Consider the following 25709-nt stretch of genomic DNA (forward strand, 5'->3'; position numbering starts at 1 on the left):
TGGGTAAATTACCTGAAGATAGGCAGTGGCCGGATGGGTGATTGACCGTAAAATGTCACAAAAGTATGCTGAGCTCTGTAATATAAGGTTCAAGAAAGGCAGGTGGAGACTCCCAGGGTATCGGATAAATAGACCACCGCAGAAAATGAGGATGGTTTCCTCCCACAATCCAAAGACATGCAGGTTAGGTGGATTGGCGATTCTGAATTGTCCCTAGTGTGTTCTTGGTGTGTGTGTGCACCCTGTGGTGGGCTGGCACCCTGCCCGGGGTTTGTTGCCTTGCGCCCTGTGTTTGGCTCCAGCAGACCCCCGTGACCCTGTAGTTTGGATATAGCGGGTTGGATAATGGATGAATGGATAGTGTTACTTTATGAGGTGTTTCTTATGGCCATAACAGCATGGAAGGTGATTCATCTGAAAGTATGGCTGTGGAGTGTCCATCCTTCCATCCATCCATCCGTTGATCCATCCATCTATATATATAATTCACTAAGGGCATACAAGACAGTGAGCGTAAGCAAGACAGGGAGCCCCGCCTGCCAACTCTAACCCTTCTACCGCATCATGGGATATGCACGACAGAGCCACGCACGCCAACTGTAACAGCCCTCCCGCATCCAGCGTCGTTCTCGTGGCATGTGCACTGCCTACTCATGTGCCCGCACGCAACAACTCACCAAACGCAGCCTCAGTCACTTTCGTCTGTGCAAAAGTCCACATGCACCTCTGAGCCACGTTGACTTTTCACCGCACGCAAGACAGAGAGCTACAATCGCCAACTCACAGAGCCCCGCCCATGTGTTATGCCCGAAAGAGCCACGAATGCCCACTCTAACCCTACTCCCACGTCATGGGGAACGCACGACAAGGCCCCGCCCACCAACTCTCACCCTTCGGAGGCTTCCAAGATCGCTCTCGAGGCAATTATATGGCGACATCGACTTCTCAACTGTCACTCTGGAACAACTCAATAGGCAAGCTATATTAAGCGTCACCAACGAAGACTCACTACACCTTAATGAAGAAGTACTGAAACTTATCCCTAACGACGAAGTAACTTTCACCAGCATTGACTCCATCATCACAGACGATCCTGCAGATCAACTTGCATTCCTCGAAGAATTTCTTAATTGTCTTACTCCCACTGGCATGCCTAGGCATAAACTCCGAATTAAAATTGGTTCAGTCATCATGCTTCTCAGGAACCTCATGCCAGCAAAAGGTCTCTGTAATGGCAAGTGTTCACTTATCAATAAATAATTATATACGGAGTATGCTATGCCGCGGGTTGGCTAGTATTCTTTATTCACTTTATCCTGAGCAAAGTCGTAAGCAAGAAAGTTTTCCGGCTGGTGTTTTACAACACATTGCTGACCCCCAGACAAATTACAACGCATTAACGAATCCCGTAACAAATAACAGAGACGTGTGAATTGTATGGTGCGCTGCAAACATTAGTAATAAATCAGTTCTCTACAATACAAAATAGGTGGTAGTAGCTGAACTCGCCACGAGTTGTGAAAGTTCATTCAACTTATTTAAAAGCGTTTCGGACTTTCCTAATTATATGGAGCCAGTCGAGTCCTACTACCTTTTCAGTCTTACTGTTCTCCTCACTCCAGGTCTTCGCTCCATCCATCTTCCGATGAGCTGTTCCTCTGATAAGGGGTAACAGAACTGCTGAGATGTTAGTGATTTCAGTGCTACCAGGTGATTCCACTTTACGCCCCTCTGACATTTGTAAAGTAGCCGTCAAATCCTTTACACCCACCCTGTGACACCTCTCAAGTCTGGCATTTGTCAGTAAGGCTGACGCTCAGGCTTTTGATGACAGCAGCGTATCTGTTGTGGTGGACGGCCAGCTGCTCAACCCGGCCAGGACGCCCAAAGAAGATGGGGGAAGGCAGCTACTGTGGGACACTGCCTCCCCGAAGATGCCACATGGTGATTTCCCTGCAGCATAGCGGTGCCCTGGATTGCCGCAGGGCATCATGGAATCTGTGGTTCGGCATCACAGCCCTGCTGGGTACCGTGGGAAGATCTGGGGATTTGTATTTCCCATATAGCCTGGAAGTACTCTCAAGTCACGGGGTCAGAAGCCCCAAAGTATTTCCAGGTTGAAGAAAAACCTCAAGTCCTCCATCTGACCTGGAAGTGCTGACAAATCACAAGGACGGAAGAATGGAAGCACAACCGGGTCAAGGACTATATAAAGGACTACTGAAGACCCAGCAAGCGAGCAGGAGTTGGGAGGTAGTAGGACAGAGCTTGCTGGGAGGAGTGGAGGACAGATTTGTGTTAATCTATCCATCCATTTATTTATCCATCCATCCATTATCCTACCTACAGGGTCACAGGGTTCTGCTGGAGCCAATCCCAGCCAGCACAGGGCACAAGGTAGGAAATAAACTCCGTGCAGGGCACCAGCCCACCGCAGGGCACACACACACACCAGACAAACACACAGGACAATTTAGGATCACCAATGAACCTAACCTGCATGTCTTTGGACTGTGGGAGGAAACCGGAGCACCCGGAAGAAACCCACTCAGACACGGGGAGACAATGCAAACTCCTCACAGGGAGGACCCAGGATGCGAACCCGGGTCTCCTTACTGTGAGGCACTACACCCTGGAAATGGGTCTCTCTTTGGACTGACTTTCCCAAAGTGTCTATCATTTTTTTCCCTACAAGGTTGACAGAGTCAAGGCTGGGGGGCTGTCAAGAGGCAGTGCCTTTTAAATCCCATCGCAGTACTTACTATAAATTGTATTGTATTGTATTGTTTCGCTTCCCGGGTCCTCCCTGCGTGGTGTTTGCATGTTCTCCCAAAGTCTTCATGGGTTTCCTCCGGGTACTCCGGTTTCCTCCCACAGTCCAAAGACATGCAGGTTAGGTGCATTGGCGATTCTAAATTGTCCCTAGTGTGTGCTTGGTATGTGTGTGTGTGCCCTGCAGTGGGTTGGCACCTTGCCCGTGTTTTGTTTCTGCCTTATGCCCGGTGTTGGCTGGGATTGGCTCCAGCAGACCCCCGTGACCCTTTAGTTAGGATTTAGCGGGTTGGATAATAGATCGATGGATGGATGTATTGTATTGTATACAGGCATCCCAGCCCGGACAAGGGCCACAACAGTCATATTCACTTTCTGACCATTACATACATTTTAAAAAATTCTGCCCACAGCAGCCATCGTTTGCTTTACTTTCAGCTTTAACATACAGTACACTTTGCTAGAGGTCACTACAAATTAAATATATTTTTAAATAACATTTCTTTAAAGAAAATCAAGGTGTAGATTAAAAAATGGAGCTTGTTCTGGGCTGCAGGCTATGTGATTTTATTTTTTTTTTAAATAAAGACTACTAGCTCGATCCTGTCGATATCCATTAAATGAGCATCTTTCATCAAAGGGAAGGCACACAAGCCAGGAGTTCACACCATCATTGTGTAACATTTAGAATGATCTCACTTTCTAAAGGGCAAAAGATCATACTTAATAATTTAGCAGCTCCGCCACTTGAATCAGCCCACTCTCAAGCAGACATGCGTACCCCGAATTGCAAAAAAGAAGTGCCATATATACTCGTCTGGACCAGGACCAGATAATATTCATCTTCGAGTGCTTAAGGAGGCCAGTGAGTACAGATATAAACCCTTGACGCATATTTTTAGAATGTCTCTGCACACTGGAGAGATCCCAAAGGAGTGAAAAATGGAAAATATTATCTTAATATTGTTGAAGGACTGCGGTGGGTTGACGCCCTGCACGGAGTTTGTTTCCTGCCTTGCGCCCTTTGTTGGCTGGGATTGGCTCCAGCAGACCCCCGTGACCCTGTAGTTAGGATATAACGGGTTGGATAATGGATGGATGGATAGTTGTTTATCTTCCTAGAAATTATTATCAGTGTAATATGTATGTTTATTTTTGTTATTGCATCATAATTTTCAAATGCTGTGTCTGATGTCTGAAAAGTATTTTTGAAGCATTTGTGGATAAAAATCAGAGAATTTTACTTTTTTCATTCATGAGTGATATTTTTCCTGCTGCTTACACAGTAATTGCCGTGAGCCTTTTGGCCAATAATTCCACCCCCAAAAATGTGCCGCCCGGAGCGGACCGCTCCCTTCGTCAGCCCCGAGCTACGCAAAGTTCACTGCGTAACTTAACTGTAAAAAGGAAGAAAGTAATTATAAAGACGCACAAGCAGAAAACTCATACACCCCTGCGCATGCAAGGTAATCTATACTAATAAAAGGCAAAGCCCTCACTGACTGACTGACTCACTCACTCATCACTAATTCTCCAACTTCTCATGTAGGTAGAAAGCTGAAATTTGGCAGGCTCATTCCTTACAGCTTACTTACAAAAGTTAAGCAGGTTTCATTTCGAAATTCTATGCGTAACGGTCAACAATGTCCGCCATGTTGAACTTTCTTATTTATGGCCCCATCTTCACGAAATTTGGTAGGCGGCTTCCCTGCGCTAACTGAAACCGATGTACGTACTTATTTCAGTGGTATGATGCCACTGTCTGCCGCCATATTGAATTTTCCAACGTCACTATTTCTCCAACTTCCCGTGTACATAGAAGACTGAAATTTGGTACTTATTTTGGTGGTATGATGCCACTGTCGCCAGCCATATTGAACTTTTCAACGGTCTTTGTTACTTATGGGCCCATCTTCAAGAAATTTGGTACACGGTTTCCCAACGCTAACTGAATCCTACTTACGTACATATATATACGGCCATAGCCTGCAGCTCGGTTACCGTGTGAGGCGTGTTGGGTCCCCCATCCCAATGCCTTCCACGTTGTTGGCTGCCTGCCTATATAAGGCCGTCCGTTGCTCCAGTCTCTACATTCCCTCCTTGCTTCGCCACGGTATTCACGTCTCCCTGCTGATAACTACAGCCTATTTATTTAATCCACGGCTTCTCCGCTGTTTTATTGTTCATTTATTACGATTATAGTTATTGTGTAGGTATTTTAGACTTACTTTACATTGTTCAGGTACCCATTTCCTTTATCATTCCAACCGTACCCCATTAACATGTCTATCGAGGTGATCACCATCGATCAAAGAACTGTCACTTACCGAGTGGTTTCCATGCCCAGAGATGGCGCCTGCCTTTTCCATTCTCTGTGTTACATATTGCACGGCCATATCAGGCTCACTCTTGATATCTGGGCGAACATTGTGTCTTATGTATTGAATGACTGGACAGGTTCAAGGTGTGGACTGATGACGGTACAGGAGATAATTAGACTACACAGGAGCACTAGAAGAGTGAAATGCTTAAGCCCTTCACCTATGGATCTGCATGTGAGTTGATGGCTGCCGCTGAATTGTTCGGTTGTCGCTTTCAAGTGTACCGAAATGGCCAAATATTTTACACCTTTCGACAACCGCCAATGCCTCTTAAACATCTTAGATTGACAGGTGACGATTTCAGTAGTGGACACTTTGATGTTTATGAATGTTTAAACTCTCAAAAGCTGGATGTGAAGTTATCGATGAAACTGGTTGTATGCTTATAACACTTGACAGATGCCGAATGTCACTTCAACACAACAAGTCCTGCAAATACTGTCGTCATTGAAACAAGCCATGAAACTCAAACCGATTACGACAGCAGCAATCCAAGCTGTGAGTTTTGAGACAAGATTACTGTTCACATGGCCAACTGTACGTTACATGCTCAAGAGTAAGCTCAGCGCACAGCTTGGTCAGATTACAACCGGAGGGCCGAACTGACAATGTGGCATACAAAGAGATCCTTAACAAATAATTATTGGTATATTTTCCCTCAGTTTAAAAAGGTTTAATTTTCTTCTTAATAAAAATTTTAAGGCAGTACTTCGCCACTGCGCGGGTATTTTGCTAGTAATTTGATATAATGACACTTAGAGTTTCCAGGTTTACAGCCTAGTGACTTCATAACAAATTTGCCCCCAAAAATAGCCCAATGTTGGACCTTGACAAAATGACACACTGGGAAGTGGGGAGGCAGTGTCAGAGTGAGAGGTTTAGGCATCTACCAAACCCCAAGTATGAATACCCCTTTGAGATATTTCAGTGTGCGAATTTGTTGCAGACGGGGTTAAAAAATAGCCCAAAATAACGCATTGTTATCAAAAATAGCCCAATTGACACCTGGCAACAGTGGTGACACTACACCTGATCAGAAGAGGACATTAGAACACTCTAGACGAGAACAGCCCATTAAACCCAACAAAGCTCTCCAGTCCTGTCCACTTATTTCCTCCAAGAAAACATCAAGTCGAGTTTTGAAAGTCCCTAACGTCTTACTGTCTACCACACTACTTGGTCGCTTATTCCAAGTGTCTGTCGTTCTTTGTGTAAAGAAAAACTTCCTAATGTTTGTGTGAAATTTCCCCTTAACAAGTTTCCAACTGTGTCCCCATGTTCTTGATGAACTCATTTTAAAGTCACCATCTCGATCCACTGGACTAATTCCCTTCATAATTTTAAACACTTCAATCATGTCACCTCTTAATCTTCTTTTGCTTAAACTGTAAAGGCTCAGCTCTTTTCATCTTTCCTCATAACTCATCCCCTGTAGACCTGGAATCAGCCTAGTCGCTCTTCTCTGGAGCTTTTCTAGTGCTGTTATGTCCTTTTTGTAGCCTGGAGACCAAAACTGCCCCCAGTACTCCAGATGAGGCCTCACCAGTGTGTTATAAAGCTTGAGCAGAACCTCCTGTGACTTGCACTCCACACATCAAGGCGCTATATAACCTGACAGTCTGTTAGCCATCTTAATGGCTTCTGAACACTGTCTGGAAGTTGATAGCTTAAAGTCCACTATGACTCCTAAATCCTTATCATAAGGTGGACTCTCGATTTTCAGACCACCCATAAGCGTGTGTGACTCGATGTCTCTTATTACTGGAGGACCCTGGAAGATGTGAGTAAGGATTGGCGATATAAAACCGCAGTGCAGACCCTCAGGGGTCGCCCTTTGACCACTCTTCAGGCTTTCAGATGCTTCTTTACTGCTGTGTTGGTGGAGCAGAGCGAAGAGGGCTTAAGTTTTTATATACTGTTTATATTAGTGGCGACTGTTTATATTTTTGGGTGGATGTAATCTGTATTTTTTTCATTTTTTGTATTTATTTTACTTTCCTTCCTTCGTGACCGGTCAGTGGAAGAAGAGAGAAGGAGAAGGAAACGACTTTTTGTTTATTTGTGCAACTCGGTCAGTGGTCATCAATCGTCTCTTCATAGACAGACAGAGAAAGAGAACAATATTTGTACTCTGTGATGAAATCTGGCTTTTAAAGAAGCCCAATAATAAATAAATTAATTAATGATATTAATACATTATGACATCCCCCTTTCAAATACACACCAGTGTGACTAAAAAGGAAGAAAACTAAGAAGAATGACAAACATCTGACTTGGCCCCTCAAGTCCTGGTGAGGCACTGCACAGCCATATTGCTGTTGTTTTAAAGGACCCCCAGTCCCGTTTTTTCACACATTTCTGTTGAAGAATTGTCAGTGTGTCACAGAGAGAGGATGTGCAGCGTTGTTCATAATGGCTCTCAGTGTTGTCTTCATCCTACAGGATTGTCCAGGATATGTATGAGGAAGTGAGGACTCGGGTTAAAAACAGCATTAGGGTGACAAGACCCCAGTCAGAGGAGGTCTGCACCAGGGATCATCTTGAAATCCTGTCCTCTTTGATCTGGTTATGTATGGGTTGAGTCGTGGGATTAAATACCAATCCCCCCTGGTGCAGGTATTGTGTTGTGTAACACCAGAAAAGATGAAGCGGAGAGGAAGTTGGAAGAATGGAGAGGAGCTTTAGAAGTTAGAAAGTTGAAGATAAGTAGAAAGAAGAAGTGTGAGGTTTAATGATGATCAGGATTGAAAAGTTAGTCTGCAGGGAGAGCTACTGAAAGAGTGGAGGATCAGTGGCAGACCAAGAAGGAAAATCAGATGCGGAGATAGCCTGTGGATTACAGTATGGATGAAACAATTGAAAGAAGGTCTCAGGAGTATGGCATCATCCAAGAATTAAGGAAAAGGTTAAAAATGAGGTTTTTAAGACAGTGGTGAGACCAACAATGACATATGGAGCTGAGACATGGGTAGTAAAGGGAGCACAGGAGAAGACATTGGATGTGGCAGAAATCAGAATGTTGAGATGGATGTGTGGGGCTACTAAAAAAAGGACAGAATAAGAAGTGAGACAATCAGAGGTGCAACAAAAGTGGGGGAGACATCTAAGAATGGAAATACAGGGGACCAGAAAGTGAGGGAGGATGAAGTAAAAGAAGTAAAAAGTAAGAGGGCTTGACTGAGAAGTAGGTGCAGGACTGTGATGTGTGGAGAAGGTTGATCAAACACATTGACCTCACAATGAAAAGAAGAAGAAGAAGAAGAAGAAGAAGAAGAAGAAGAAGAAGAAAGTTGATTAAGCACAGAAGTGTGAAAAGAAGAAGACACAGCTACTACGTCCCACAACTGATCTTCTTCTGGACTGGAAGCTTCCTGATCCCTGACTTCGTTTAGCTCCTCAAAGACGCTGCTACTATGTCCCACAACTGACCTCCTCCTACTTCTGCTGGACTGGAAGCTTCCTGATCCCTGACTTCGTTTAGCTCCTCCAGACCGAGACTTGGGTTCCCCAGCGACCAGGACTCTCACACTGGGGCTTCCACCTCCAAAGCCTCCGACTCCCACCTTATGCGGTGAGCCAACTGCCTTCTGGTCAGTCCAGATCCTCACAAGTGCTCAGCAGGAGTGACCACTACTTTCTGCCCCCAAGTGCCTAGGGGCTCTTCTCCCAGCTGTCTGTCAATAATACCGAAAGCCCACTCTCGCTCCCACACTGGCTTTCCGATTCCAGCTTCCCTTTCTTCCTCCTCCTCTAACCTCCATTCTTTCTTTCCGATCTTTTTCCTCCCTCCGCACTCACACTCCTACTATATATAAAATGGGGACATGGCACAGTGTGCCAATTACTTATTTAAAAACTGGCCTTTCTTCTAAGCCGTGGACTCGCTATACCACAGGAGCAGAGAGATGATTGCTTCCTCCACTTCAATCTTTGTCTAACAGGCCAACTGCAGTGGGTCCAGGTGGTCTACCCTGAGGTTGCATACTGACTTACTGTGCTTTAGCAATAATGGGTCAAGATGAACAGAGATGGTACGTTGACTAGGTAGGCTAGCTCAGATAATAAGGTGGTCTGTCTTTGCCAGGTTGAGCAGGAGATGTTGCTCCACTGCAGAATGCAGAAGTTTTGTTTTCTCTTTTTAAAATAATCCTTTATCATTGCCAGATATTCAGGAACGCTGTAGATTACAATTACCACATAAAAATGACAATACGGCCGAACACTTTTAAGGAAGTTTGTGCAGTAATGATGAAAAAACATTTTTTTTTAAATGACAAATCTCAGGTTATTTGTATTGATTTAAAAACACATCCACATAAAGTGAAAGTAATTTATTGCATTTATGACACTGAAATTTGTCATGCTGTTATCCACAGAGAAAAGTCCATCATAATATTAACGGCTTAATAAACAATATTTATAAGCTATTCGTTGACTGTTTAATGTTACAGCGGAGCGATGCTTTAGAATATGAAGCAGCCAGATACATTTTTTTTTAAACTTGCCAGCATTTCTCCTTATCTATTTCAACATCTGTACAATAACTTTCTCCTGTTATTAATCACATCCAATTGGACTGATAATGAATCACATTTGACATGTTGAAATCTTCTGAAATGTATGGCTTTTCTAAATGATTGCTGTTTAAGCTTGTGCTGTCATACATCAACAGCACTCCCCCTGCTGCTCTGGACCCCCTGCAGTGTCCTTATCAGTCAAGCTGATCTGTAGACAATGCTGCAATGATAAAATAATTAAACAAAAAGAAAAATAATAATAAAAAATAATAATAATAGCAGCATGGTGGCGCAGTGGGTAGTGCTGCTGCCTCGCAGTAAGGAGACCTGGGTTTGCTTCCCGGGTCCTCCCTGCGTGGAGTTTGCATGTTCTCCCCATGTCTGCGTAGGTTTCCTCCCACAGTCTACAGACATGCAGGTTAGGTGCATTGGTGATCCTAAATTGTGCTTGGTGAGTGTGTGTGTGTGTGTGTGTGTGTGTGTGTGTGCCCTGCAGTGGCTGATTCTAGCAGCTGCATTCTGCACTCGTTGCAATCGATTGATGTCTTTTTTGGGTGGTCCTGAGAGGAGTGCATTACAGTTATCTAGCCAACTGAAAACAAAAGCATGGATTAATTTCCCAGCATCTTGCATTGTTATAAGGGTTCTAACTTTTGCTATATTTCTAAAATGGAAAAATGCTGTCCTAGTAATCTGATTAATATCTGATTTAAAATTCAGGTTGCAGTCAACAGTTACCCCTAAATTCCTTACCTCCATTTTGACTTTTAATCCTAATGCATCAAGTTTAATTCTTAAATGTTAGTCACCAAAACTTGCATTAACACACAACCAGCATTTTAGATTTCTTTGCATGTCGTCCCAATACTGCATCTGAAGAAAAGCATTTGTGTAAGATGGTGGAGAATTAGCAGCAGCTCTTATCAAGAAAAGTGGTTTACTGAGAATAAGGGCCAACGTTTGAGTACATTAAACATTAGACAGTTCCAGCATTCTTGAAAGGAAAAAACAAGAGCGTGAATGGAGTGCTTTCAATTCTAGTTTGGTGAAAAGCCCTTTTGGCTGAAGAGTACAATCTGGCCAATGGCCCACCTCCTGCATCCACCAAGCAGCTGCGGCAGAGATGGCGATGGGGCCGGAGGTGGAATTGTATGAAATGCAAATGGATGTGATGAGAAGTTTGTAAGATTTGAACATGCGAGGTTAAAGGCTGTCCTCTGTCTCGTTTATAAAGGATCCACTGTGTCTGAAGAAGAACAGATACCTACTGCTATTTAATACCCCTTAAGAACAAAACTATCTATCTATCTATCTATCTATCTATCTATCTATCTATCTATCTATCTATCTATCTATCTATCTATCTATCTATCTATCTATCTATCTATCTATCTATCTATCTATCTATCTATCTATCTATCTATCTATCTATCTATCTATCTATCTATCTATCTATCTAATCTTGCCCACTATACTAAATCTATCTATCTATCTATCTATCTATCTATCTATCTATCATATAGTGCCTTTCATATCTATCTATTTAAGTAGATTCAGCACAATTCTTCCAACCTAACAATAAATCACGTACTGGAGGACACCAATGGAAATTAAGTGGACCCGAAAATTGCTGTCCACCAGTGACCTCCATCCAACCTGGCAGAGCTTGAGAAGTTCTGCACAAATGAGCAGCAGAAAATCCACCAATCCAGGCATGCAAAGCTTTTTCATGAAGGATTCTTTAAACTTATTAGTAAATCACATAGTTAAAGATAGCAATGGGAACAAAGCGGTAGTGCATTTAGGCCTGAAGTCAGGAAGTGCTTAATTTTGGAAAGAGTTGTAGGAATATGGGGCAGACTACCAAGACACAGAGTAGAAGAAGAGACCTTCATAATCTTTTTGAAGAATTTGGATGAGATTCTAATGAGTGTCTAATGGAATGAATGGTCTCCTCTCTTTTATTAAATGTTTTACATTAGAACAATATAGATGAGAATATGAAATTCAATCCAACAAAGCTTGCCAGTCCTATCCATTGAATTCTTTTAAAAACAACATCAAGTCGAGTTTTGAAAGTCCCTAAAGTCTTACTGTCTAACATTTGTGTGAAATTTCCCTTTAACAAGTTTCCAACTGTGTCCCCTATCTATCTATCTATCTATCTATCTATCTATCTATCTATCTATCTATCTATTATATAGTGCCTTCATATCTATCTATCTATCTATCTATCTATCTATCTATCTATCTATCTATCTATCTATCTATCTATCTATCTATCTATCTGTTGTATAGTGCCTTACATGTATGTCTATCTATCTATCTATCTATCTATCTATTATATAGTGCCTTTTATATCTGCCTATCTATCTATCTATCTATCTATCTATCTATCTATCTATTATATAGTGCCTTTCATATCTATCTATCTATCTATCTATCTATCTATCTATCTATCTATCTATTATATAGTGCCTTTATATCTATCTATCTATCTATCTATCTATCTATCTATCTATCTATCTATCTATTATATAGTGCCTTTCATATCTATCTATCTATCTATCTATCTATCTATCTATCTATCTATCTATCTATCTATCTATCTATCTATCTATCTATCTATCTATCTATCATTGTTCCCCAGTCACAGCACTGAGACATTTGAGTGCACATTTCCAAAGGAGAGCAAACTGCTAGTACACATCGGAAGACTCTGTTGTCAAAGAAGAGACAAGTGAACAGCAAAAAGACTTGGGGGCAGCCACCCATATACTGTTTCCTGCCTGCAAAAGATTTAGGTTTTGTGTACAATTGAGAACAGATTTGAGTCCAGCACAGAACTTTCTTGATGAGGCCAAGATGTCGGTTTTAAAGGAGAGGACAGGAAGCGATCATTAGGACCAGAACTGAAAGTGACGTCACCAAGGCCAGAAAACAAAGTGGCGTCCTCAGAACCAGGTGGAATTTCCTGTAATCGGTCTGCAGTGGAAAGAGAGGAAAGGGGCCAGTACACTCTGCCACCCCCTGGTCTGGCGTGGAATTACCCTCATACAAGCCCTTTAACTGCTTCTCATGCCCACGTGTGTGACACTGTTTAATATTTTCCTTGGAAAGAAGTAAATATGAAAGGCTACACGTGAAGAAAGGCGATTGCTGTGTCATCAATCTGCATGCGGTAATCCTTGTGGACATCTGATTGGGTGATAGCCAACTAGAGACAGGGGATGATTATGGGGCAGACCGACTAGGCCGTGGAGGACAATTTAGCTACGATATCAGGATACACCCTTACTATTTATCAAGGACGCTCAGGGTTCTTTTATTACCACAGAGAGTGAGGACCTCGGTTTTAAGTCTCATCCGAAGGACGGTGGCATATTTAATAAGCACAATGTCCCAGTCACTACACTGGGACATTGGGATGCACCTTTAAAACACTGGGTAAGCGCCCCAATACTAGCCTCACCAACATCTCTTCCTAGCTTTTCCTAGATGGTCTCCCACCCAAGTACTGGCTGGGCCCAGACATGCTCATTTCAGGTAGATGACCTCTTCTGAGGAGCAGGTGGTATGGCTACTGACCTGTTGATCAGGTTAAAAAAAACAAATGAAATCCAATATTATTAAATGTTGTGTAACAAAACATCTTGAGGAGTCACAAACACCTGTGATGCCAATTGTCCCAAGCATTATGGTGCCCTTAAATGGCAGATTCTGTATTAAAGGTGTTTCATTTCTATATGGTGTGACCCAGGACCGTCTTAACGTAGGGGTACAGTGGGCGCTGGCCAGGAGCCCCAGGAGCACAGGGGTCCACGATGTTTCTGATTTGCTGTCAAACCAGGGGGCCCCAGTGCATTACTTTTCCCGGGGGCCTATGCTGCCGTTAAGACGGCCGTGGTGTGACCGGAATGTACGCAAATCCCCTTAAATGAAAGTCTGCAATGTTCACTTTAATGATGTTGATCTGTAATTTTAAACTGGGGAGCAGAGGTGTAAATGACAGAAAAAATGTGTCTTTGTCCCAAAACAATATGGAGGGCTCCGTCATGCTTGCTCATTCTTTTACATTTTGGCCAAAATCTGAATTGGGTTTTTGTCCCCCTTTGTAACCCCCTCACTCTTATTCTTATTCCATCTTTTTCATTAGATCCCTCTCTGGCCGTATTGTTGGAGGTGTCTGGTGGTTCTTTACCTTGATCATAATCTCTTCTTACACTGCCAATCTGGCGGCCTTCCTGACTGTCGAGAGGATGGTATCACCGATCGAGAGTGCAGAAGATCTTGCCAAACAGACCGAGATTGCATATGGGACACTCGATGCAGGATCGACAAAAGAATTCTTTAGGGTAAGGGATGTTTATTACTCTAAACAGTTTCTGGGGATTTCTAAATGTAATGTATGTGATATATAATAACTATAACTTAAAATAGCTCAAGAAAATTAAAGGTTACAACACACTTGCAATTATTAGCCTTGCATTTGTAAAAATACTGATATTTTTGTGTTACTTACCCCATGTAGTTTGTATTGGTGGACCTAAAAAATGTAATCTCATGCTTTCATGCAGAATGCGGGTAATAAATTTCTGATACGACAGGCATCTATGGTGAGCAATGCTGGGCAACAGCAAATAATAGCAAAATGTCCCTAAAAAATTCTGTGAATGAAAAAGAATGAAATCGAGTAAATCCAAACATGGGTCTGTCTATTATAAGGTTCACTTCTGCTGAGGAGAGAAGTCAGGGATTCGGCGAAATTGGTCAATAACCGAGAGACGTTGACCCTTGATGCTTTAGAAATGACACAAACAGGCTTGTAAAACCACACAAAAAATGCCAGATGGCAATATGAAGAATAGAGTCAGTGCAATAATTATAAGAATCCCTTCAGTCATTCATTTTACAACCCGCTATATCGTAACACAGGGGTCTGCTGGAGACAATCCCAGCTAGCACAGGGTGCAAGACAGGAAAAAATCCCGGGCAGGGCACACACACACACATCAAGCACACACTAGGGACAATTTAGGATCGCCAATGCACCTAAACCTGCATGTGTTTGGACTGTGGGTAGAAACCCATGTAGACACGGGGAGAACATGCAAACTCCACGCAGGGAGGACCTGGGAAGCGAACCCAGGTCATCCTTACTGCAAGGCAGCAGAGCTATCACTTCTGGATTCATCTGTTGTTATATAGTGGTGGAGACAGGAAGTGTCATCGTTGCTCTTTCAGCTGTACTTAGTCAAGTCTATGGATTTAAAGGGAAAAGGAGTCAGTAATTGTGCCCGAAAATAACCGTGCTCAAAAATAAAGTGAGTGAGCTGGAGTTGTATGTAGCAGAGCATAATTATGATATTACAGCAATAACAGAAACCTGGTGAAATAACTAAGATGGGAATAAGTATAACATAGAGAGATGCACTTTTTTTGGAAGGACAGAGAGAACAGAACAAGAGGTGGGGTTGCTGTTTAAGTCAAACAGAATTTAAATGCAAGTCCTCTTCAGTTGGACGATGAGCCCCATCTTAGTGAGGACATCTGGCTTCGCCTGGAAAGCATTAGGAAAACAGGCCTTATTTTAGGGGTGTGTTATAGAGCTACCAATACAGACAGTAATTTCAATTCACATCTTTTTATTAATATTAAAAAAGCCAAGTTTACAGGGGGATAGTGTAGTCATGGGGGGCTTTAATTATCCGAACATTAACTGGGATAACCTTGCAAATAGCAGAGCACAAGTGCAGGAGTTTTTAGAAGTAATCAGTGACTGTGTCTTTAACGCAGTATGTTAAAGCAACAACATCTGTTTTTAGTTTTTGTAATAATCGAGAAAGAATTCAGGGAGTAGAGGTGATTGAACTGCTAGGATCAAGTGACCATAATATAATACAGTTCTCAGTGTTTTGTAAGAAATGCGGATGCAAAGACTAAATTTGTTAACTTTGGTAGGGCACATTTTGAGCAGATGCAGCAAAGTCTAAGGAGGCCAGACTGGGATAAGGTGGAAAAACTCCAGGTTTAAAAATGTTTTACATGTAATGCAGGACAGATACATACCTAAATTTGGAATTAATAGGAATGGGTTAATAAAGAGTTAAAAAAAGAAGCTGCAAAGGAAAAAAAAAAAAGAGGAATAAGGCATACAAAACGAATAACTCCAAAGTGAACTTAAGGACGTATGAGAACATGAGGACAAACCATTAAGACGGATATTAGGGAGGCTAAAACAGTTGGACAGGAATATAGCAGATTATGCGAAAGAAGATCCAAAGAGATTCTTCGAGTATTTTAGTAGTCAAAGAGGAGGTGAAGTGATCAGGAAAAATCAAGTCAATTAAAAAATACAGACAATGAAATAGCGGACACTCAAATCTTGCATTTTTCTGAGGTCTTCACAAGTGAGGAAGTGGATTACCTGCCAGAGGTAAACGCGACTACTAAGGAGGTACTTAGGGATTTGGAAATTAAACAGGGAGGAAGAGCTGCTCAGATTAAATAGGCTGAAATCAAACAAATCACCAGGACCAGATAATATTTATCCTCGTGTTCTTAAGGAGGCTAGTGAGTACAGATATAAACCCTTGACACATATTTTTAGGAAGTCACTGCGCACTGGAGAGATTTCAAAGGACTGGAATTGGCAAATATCATCCCATTATATTAAAAGGGTGACAGGGCAGATCCAAGCAAATATAGGCCAGTAAGCTTAACATGCATCACAGGAACATTAATGGAAGGAATTATTAAGGATAAGATTGAGCAACACATGGCAAGGACAGTCAGCATGGGTTCAGAAGAGGGAGGTCGTGTTTTACTAACATGTTGGAATTCTATGAGGAACCAACAAAAGGATATAATCAGAGTGGAGCAGATGATATTATTTATCTGGACTTTCAGAAAGCATTTGATAAGGTGCCACATGAGAGGTTGGGCATCAAACTAAAAGAAGTGGCAGTTCAGGGTGATGTTTGTAGTTGGGTGTAGAATTGGCTCAGCGAGTAGAGAGTGAAGGTGTGAGGAACCTCATCAGAACTAGGTGATGTTAAGAGTGGTGACCAGCAGGGGTCAGTGCTGAGGGTGCTGCTATTTTTAAAATCTATAAATGATTTATATAGGAATATAAATAACAAGCTGGTTAAGTTTGCAGTTGATACCAAGATAGGTGGATTGGCAGATAATTTGGAATCCGTTATATCATTATAGAAGGACTTGGACAGCATATAGGCTTGGTCAGATGTTTGGCAGATGTAATTTAATGTCAGTAAATGTAAAGAATCACACATAGGAAGTAAAAATGTTAGGCTTGAATACACAATGAGAGGTCAGAAAATCGAGAGTCCACCTTATGAGAAGGATTTAGGAGTCGTACTGGACTCTAAGCTTCTCGACAGAGTTCAGAAGTCATTAAGAAGGCTAACAGACTGTCAGATTATATAGTGCCTTGATGTGTGCAGTACAAGTCACAGGAGGTTCTGCTCAACCTTTATAACACACTGGTGAGGCCTCATCTGGAGTCCTGTATGCAGTTTTGGTCTACAGGCTTCAAAAAGGACATAGCAGCACTACAGAAGGTCCAGAGAAGAGCGACTGGGCTGATTCCAGGGCTACAGGGGATGAGTTATGAGGAAAGATTAAAAGAGCTGAGCCTTTACAGTTTAAGCAAAAGAAGATGAAGAGGAGACCTGGGGGCAGTTTTGGTCTACAAAAAGAACATAACAGCACAAGAAAAGGTCCAGAGAAGAGCGACTAGGCTGATTCAGGGCTACAGGGGATGAGTTATGAGGAAAGAATAAAAGAGCTGAGCCATTAATGATGATGAAGAGGAGACCTGACTGAAGTGTTTAAAATTATGAAGGGAATTAGTGCAGTGGATCGAGACCATGACTTTAAAATGAGTTCATCAAGAACACGGGGACACAGTTGGAAACTTGTAAAGGGGAAATTTCACACAAACATTAGGAAGTTTTTCTTTACACAAAGAACGATAGACACTTGGAATAAGCGACCAAGTAGAGTGGTGGGCGGCTTTAGCGACTTTCAGAACTCGATGGTTTTTTAGAAGGATTAAGTAGACAGGACTGGCGAGCTTTGTTGGGCTGAATGGTCTGTTCTTGTCCAGATTGTTCTAAGGTTCATTTGAGCTTGTCTTCAATTAGACTAATGGCAGAGCGCTGTGCGTATATATAAACCAGAAGGAGAGACATTGCTGTTGATTTGAATCAGGCGGGTAACACCTTTATGCAACTTTGAGGGCTATTGAGCTCAAAATTCTTCACTAAATATGGAGATTCGTTCAGTTAGTTAGACAGTCTAATGTCAGGAAGAAATGAAGAGTAAATGTCTGACAAAATGGATGACGAGTCTCGTGCTACAGTGAATGACAGAGTTTTAAATCACAGCCTAATTTGTTTAAGCAGTAAGACAGTGTCAAGTGATGGATTAGAGCTCCTTGGCGTATGGGTTAGCTCCAGATGGGACTTGTGTCATTTTCTTGTTTTCTGTTGTGCTTATGATTTACTGAAAGTCATAAAGTATGCCTGAACAATTTTACGGAAAACAATACAGACTAGACTTGAATCCGACTTGCTTGTTTAACTGTTTCCTGATGTCTCCTTCCGATGTTTTTTTAAGATAACGGTATTCACATTATCTCTTCAGAGATCCAAAATTGCAGTGTTTGAAAAGATGTGGTCCTACATGAAAGCGGCAGAGCCATCTGTATTTGTAAAAACAACGGATGAGGGAGTTGTCAGGGTAAGAAAATCAAAAGGGAAGTATGCCTATCTGTTGGAGTCCACTATGAACGAATACATTGAACAGCGGAAACCCTGCGATACCATGAAAGTGGGAGGAAACCTGGACTCCAAAGGCTATGGGATTGCAACGCCTAAAGGATCTGCATTAAGGTAGATGCCGAAATATAAATAATATATATAAGTATTTCATTTTTTACAATATAAAATGTGAATTGAGGGGAAATTTAAAACCATTGCTTCAATGTTCTATCATGCAATTTAAATGCAGTTTTTAATTTTATGAAATGAAACTGTTTACACCTTATACAAATATGCAACATTACACTGAAGAGCCTGAATTACATGTCACTCACATTTCCTAATTAAATATATTCAGCCACTAATGTATGGAATCGCCAGTGTGTGCAGACTACTCTTGTTTTTTGCCTATTATATACTTCTCTATGTCTGATGGTAATTCTTTTTTTTTATTTTGTATTGCATGTTTCATATATTCTTTCACTGAATCATTATCTACACACGCACTTGATGGACCTTAAGTCCTATCTATATCACGGAATTCACTCCATGGGTGCAGTAAATACACAAGAGAAGTCAGGAATTCGGCGAAATTGGTCAATAACCGAGACGTTGACCCTTGGTGCTTTAGAAATGACATAAACAGGCTTGTGAAACAATACATCCATCCATCCGTCCCGCAATATCCTAACTACAGGGTCACGGGGGGGTGAGCTGGAGCCAATCCCAGCCAACACAGAGCGCAAGGCAGGAAACAAACCCCGGGCAGAGCGCCAACCCACACACCAAGCCAAGCACACACTGGGGACAATTTAGGATCGCCAATGCACCTAACCTGCATGTCTTTGGACTGTGGGAGGAAACCCACGTAGACACAGGGAGAACATGCAAACTCCACACAGGGAGGACACGGGAAGCGAACCCTTAAGGGTCTCCTAACTGCGAGGAAGCAGCGCTACCCACTGCGCCACCGTGCCGCCTGAAACAATACAATACAATACAATTTATTTTTCTGTATAGCCCAAAATCACACAAGAAGTGCCGCAATGGGCTTTAACAGGCTCTGCCTCTTGACAGCCCACCAGCCTTGACTTTCTAAGAAGACAAGAAAAAACTCCCAAAAAATAAAAACCCTTGCTGGGAAAAAAATGGAAGAAACCTTGGGAAAGGCAGTTCAAAGAGAGACCCCTTTCCTGGTAGGTTGGGCATGCAGTGGGTGTCAAAAAGAAAAGGGGGGTCAATAAAATACCATACAATACACAGAACAGAACAAATCCTCAATACAGTTTAAAAATAAAAATTTTAGAAGTACGGAGTAGAAACCACACAAAAAATGCCAGATGGCAATATGAAGAATAGAGTCAGTGCAATAATTATAAGAATCCATTCAGTCAGTCATTTTTCAACCCGCTATATCGTAACACAGGGGTCTGCTGGAGACAATCCCAGCCAGCACAGGGCAGGAACAAATCCCTGGGCAGGGCACCAGCCCACCGCAGGGCACACACCAGGGACAATTTAGGATCGCCAATGCACCTAACCTGCATGTCTTTGGACTGTGGGAGGAAACCCACGTAGACACGGGGAGAACATGCAAACTCCACGCCGGGAGGACCCGGGAAGCAAACCCAGGTCTCCTTACTGAGAGGCAGCAGCGCTACCCACTGTGCCACTGTGCTGCCCTTCTGGAGACATCTGTTGTTATATAGTGGTGGAGGTAGAAGAGGCGGGGCTTTGGGATCAGACAGGAAGTGGCATTGTTGCTTTTTCTGCTGTGCTTAGTGAAGTCTATGGGTTTAAAGGGAAAAGGAGTCAGTAATTGTGCCCGAAAATAACTCTGCTCAAAAATAAGGCAAGTGAACTGGAGTTGCATGTTTATGATATTATAGCAATAACAGAAACCTGGTGAAATAACTAAGATGGAGATGAGTGTAACATACAGGGATACATATTTTTTAGGAAGGATAGAGAGGTCTACTGGAGCCAATCCCAGCCAGCACAGGGCCCAAGACAGGAACAAATCCCGGGCAGGGTACCAGCCCACCGCATGGGCACACACACACACACTACAGACAATTTAGGATCGCCAATGCACCTAACCTGCATGTCTTTGGACTGTGGGAGGAAACCCACGCAGACACGGGGAGAGCATATAGTGCTAGGATTTTAAATGTGTGTAAATGTGTGAACTGTTGCTCATTGACAAGTGTAACACACTTTCTGTAAATCACATTGCTCTCCTAACATGTTACACTTGTCCATCCATCCATTTTCTAACCCGCTGAATCCGAATACAGGGTCACGGGGGTCTGCTGGAGCCAATCCCAGCCAACACAGGGCACAAGGCAGGAACCAATCCTGGGCAGGGTGCCAACCCACCGCAGTGTTACACTTGTGCGCACTGTTAATACTCGAAAAGTTTACTAGCAGTAGTAGCCATTAAAAGTCAATGAACAGCCATTCAAAATGCTAGCACTATAAAAACTGCCAGCCTTAGTGTTAGTAAATGAAATCATTAAATGTCAGCTGTTTCACAGTAAGTAAAAACAATAACATTCATAAAAGAACTGCTACATCAATGATGCAAAGTTGGCAAAGCTTCCTGAAAGATGCGACTCAGTTTTTCTGCAGTCATGTCCTCGTCCCGGAGTGTCGCTCTTTTACTGTTCCCAAAAACAACGTAATGGTCCATCCTCTGCTGATGCCATGCAGTGTAACTTCAAACGATGTGTTGTGAGGAGGACTGTTTGAACATATCGTCAAAAATAATTCAGAAGTACCTCCGGTTTCAGACAACGAAAATGCGTGTTTTGTTGTTTTTGAGCCATAACACTTTCATTATTAGAATCACAAATAAATCCAGAAAAGTATGTGTAATTTTAAGTTTATGACTGTTATTTGTTACCATAGAACTAAAAAATACTTTATTTTTATTCTTTAATCAAAAATCTATATCTGAAAATTCCTTTCCTTTTCGTTTTTGCTTCTGAAACAAAATTTCAAATACCAAAAAGTACACGGGCCCTCAAAAACAACAAAAGAGACGTATTTTCGTTGTCTGAAACTGGAAGTACTTCTTCTCCTGCGTGACTTTTGACAGCATGTGCAAACAGTCCTCCTCACAGCACATCGATCGATGGTCTCGAAGTTGCACTGGCATCAGCAGAGGATGGACCAGTACATTGTTTTTTTCGGAATAGTAAAAGAGTGACACTCCGGGACGAGGACATGACTGCAGAAAAACTGAGTCACATCGTTCAGGAAAAAATACAAGCTTTGCTTCATTGATGTAGCAGTTCTTTTATGAACGTTATTGTTGTTATTTACTGCGAAATAAATAAAGGGCGTTTTCTCGTTCTCGTTTTCTTGCATTTTTCTTTTCTGATATGTGAAAGGACAAAAGGAAAAAGTAATTGTTCTAAAACGAAATATCAAATACCAAAAAGTACACGGACACCTAACCCTAATCCTAACTCTAATCTTAACTCTAGCTAGACAGTCAGAGTCAGTAGGTGGTGAGCTCTTGTGAAGACGATCACTTCATATGGCATATTTAACGACTTTGACCATCTAGTCTGCAGTTGACTATGATAAAATCAAATCTGTTGGATTTTCTCGTTAGTCAGAGGGGTGGGCTGTGTATGCTGTTTAGCTGACAACCAATGAATGCTCACCTGAAAGTACAATGCATAGGATGGAATGGCGGAGGAGTAAGGAACACGTGTTTTGATCCTCGAAAACAGAAGAGAATCTCGGCGGTCTGATGTTTTATTGTACTGCACAGAATGGATAAGAGAAATAAATGGCTTAGACTGCGAATGAACGCACCACAACAATTACTTCACACAGCACTGGTACAGTGCCGGCTCTGGCAGTGAACCTCACATTCAGAAGTGAAGCTCATCTGTCTGAGGTCTCGTATTTTACATACCACAACAGCACGGGAAAAAACTCAAAAAAAAAGGGCTGAGACTGCGGTTGAATGCACCACAGCTATTAACCCTTTGCACATTGCCGGTAAAATGTCAGCTCCGTCAGTCAGCAATGGAGACTGTGAACACAAACAGAAGAGAAGTGTCTCTGTTTGATGTCTCTTATTTTGTATACCATAATAAAATTTGAAAAAGAAATAAGGAGTTGAGACTGTGAATGAATGCACCACAGTTATTAACCTTTTGCATATCACCAAAACAGGGCCAGCTCCATCAGCCAGCATGGGGTCTGTGACCCTCACAAACAGAAGAGTAGCTAATCTGTCTGATATCTTCTATTTTACATATAATAACAAAATAGGAAAATAGAAATAAAGGGCTGAGACTGCGACTGAACGCACCACAGCTATTAACCCTTCGCACAGTGCCAGTACATGGAGACTGTGAACCTCAAAAACAGAAGAGAAGCTCATCTGTTTGATGTCTCATATATTACATGACATAATAAAATGGAAAAAACAAATAAAGAGCGGAGACTGCAGCTGAACGCACCACAGTTATTAACCCTTTGCAAATCACCAAACAGGGCCAACTACGTCAGCCAGCACAGGGTCTGTGACCCTCACAAACAGAAGAGTAGTTCATCTGTCTGATATCTTCTATTTTACATACCATAACAGAATGGGAAAATAGAAATAAAGGGCTGAGACTGCGACTGAACGCACCACAGCTATTAACCCTTTACACAGTGCCAGCACATGGAGATCGTAAACCTCAAAAACAGAAGAGAAGCTCATTTGCCTGATGTCTCATATATTACATGCCATAACAGACTGGAAAAAACAAATAAAGAGCTGAAAATTCAACTCAACTCACTATAGTTATTAACCTTTTGCACATCGCAGCTATAGGGCTGGCTACATCAGCCAGCAAGGTGTGTGTGACCCTCGCAAACCGAAGAATAGCTCATCTGTCTGATATCTTGTACTTTACATACCATAACAGAAAGGGAAAACAGACATAAAGGGCAGAGAATGTAGCTGAATGCACCACAGCTATTAACCCTTTGCATAACACAATACCGTGCTGTCTCTGACAGGCAGCATTGGGATAGTGAACCTCACAAACAGAAGAGCATCTCATCTGTCAGATGTCTTGTATTTCACATACCATAATAGAATGGAAAAAAACAAATAAAGGGCAGAGAATGTAGCTGAATGCACCACAGCCATTAACCCTTTGAACATTGCCAGTGTATGAGTACTGTGAACCCCAAAAACAGAAGGAAGCTTGCCTGTCTAATGTCTCATATTTTATATACCATAACAGAAAGGAAAAAAGAAATAAATGGCCAAAAATGTGATATAACGCACCACAGCTATTGTTCATATAGCACCAATACACTATCATCACCATCAGTTAACCTGACAAATAGAAGAGAAGCTCGTATGTCTGATATCTCGTATCTCACATATAATAACGGAATAGAAAAAAAAAAAAAATAAATAGCCAAGACTACAGCAAAACGCACCACAACAATTAACCCTTTGCACAACATGGATGCACCACCAGCTAAATCAGTGAACCTCACAAATGGAAGAGAACCTTATCTGTCTGATGTCTTGTATTTTACATACCATTAAAGAAGGAACATAAAAAAACAAACAAAGGGCTTAGACTGCAGCTGAGCGCACCACAGTTATGATACAGCACAAGCTCTGTCAGCCAGCAATGGGGACCATGAACCTCACAAACAGAAGAGAAGCTCATCTGTCTGATGTCTCATATTTCATGTACCATAACAGAATAATAATAAAAAAACTAAATAAATGAATAAATGGCCAAGACTACAGCTAAATGCACCACAACTATTAACCCTTTGCACAGCACAGATGCACCACCAGCTGAATCAGTGAACCTCACAAACAGAAGAATAGCTCATCTGCCAGATGTCTCATATTTTATAAACCATAACAAAAAGGAAAACAGAAATAAAAAGCCAAGACTGTGGCTAAACGCACCACAGCTATTAACCCTTTGCACAGTGGTCGAGACACCACCAGGTAAATCAGCAAACCTCACCAACAGAAGAGAAGCTCATCTGTCTGATGTCTTGTATTTCTTATACCATAACAGAACAAAAAAAAAGCTAACTAAACAAATAAATGGCCAAGATTACAGTCAAACACACCACAACTATTAAACCTTTGCACAGCACAGATTCATTACCAGCTAAATCAGTGAACCTCACAAACAGAAGAGAAGCTCATCTCTCTGATATCTTGTATTTTACATACGATAACAGAAAAAAAAAAAAACAATTAAAGGGCTGAGTCTGCAGCTGAATGCACCAGAGTTATTAACCCTTTGTACATCGCTGGTACAGTTCCAGCTCCGTCATCCAGCATGGGGACAGTGAACCTCACAAATAGAAGAGAGGCTCATCTGTCTGATGTCTCACATTTTATATACCATAACAGAAAGCAAAAAAAGAAATAAAGGGCAGAGACTGTAACTTAACACACCTCAGTTATTAACCCTTCACACAGCACAAGTACACCACCAATTCTGTCAGTGAAACTCATAAGCAGAAGAGTAGCTCATCTGTCTGAAATCTCACATTTTATATACCTTAATAGAAAGGAAAAAAGAAATAAAGGGCTAAGAATGTGGCTAAATGCACCACAGCTATTAAGTCTTTGCACAGTGTGGAGATACCATCAGCTAAATCGGTAAACCTCACAATCAGAAGTGAAGCTCGTCTGTCTGATGTCTCATATTTCACATACCATAACAGAATAGAAAACAATTAAATAAATAAATGGCCAAGACTACAGCAAAACGCACCACAACTATTAACCCTTTCCACAACATGGATGCACCTCCAGCTAAATCAGTGAACCTCACAAATGGAACAGAAGCTTATCTGTCTGATGTCTTGTATTTTACATACCATAATACTGTACAATGAACACAAAAAAAAAAAAGGCCTGAGACTGCAGCTGAATGCACCACAGTTATTAACTCTTTGCAAATGTGTCGAGACACCACCAGCTAAATCAGTAAACCTCACAAACAGAAGAGAAGCTTATCTGTCTGATGTCTTGTATTTCATATACCATGACAGAACAAAAAAAAAGCTAACTAAACAAATAAATGGCCAAGACTACAGTCAAACGCACCACAACTATTAAACCTTTGCACAGCACAGATTCACTACCAGCTAAATCAATGAACCTCACAAACAGAAGAGAAGCTCATCTCTCTGATGTTTTATATTTCACATACCATAACAGAATAGAAAATAATTAAAATAAATAA

At 41.8% G+C, this 25709-nt stretch overlaps 1 protein-coding gene across 4 annotated transcripts in view; it reads left to right on the forward strand.

Annotated features, from left to right (window-relative positions):
• Window positions 1-25709, forward strand: part of gria1a (glutamate receptor, ionotropic, AMPA 1a) — a 396095-nt gene that overhangs the window by 347239 nt on the left and 23147 nt on the right. For all 4 annotated transcript variants that reach the window (XM_039775539.1, XM_039775541.1, XM_039775538.1 and 1 more), the window contains exons 12-13: window positions 13827-14025; window positions 18341-18588. In XM_039775539.1, coding sequence (XP_039631473.1) covers window positions 13827-14025; window positions 18341-18588 — 447 coding nt within the window. The remainder of the gene's footprint in view (window positions 1-13826; window positions 14026-18340; window positions 18589-25709) is intronic.

Source organism: Polypterus senegalus, chromosome 13 (genome assembly GCF_016835505.1).
Source record: "Polypterus senegalus isolate Bchr_013 chromosome 13, ASM1683550v1, whole genome shotgun sequence".
In the NCBI taxonomy this organism is placed as follows: domain Eukaryota; kingdom Metazoa; phylum Chordata; class Cladistia; order Polypteriformes; family Polypteridae; genus Polypterus; species Polypterus senegalus.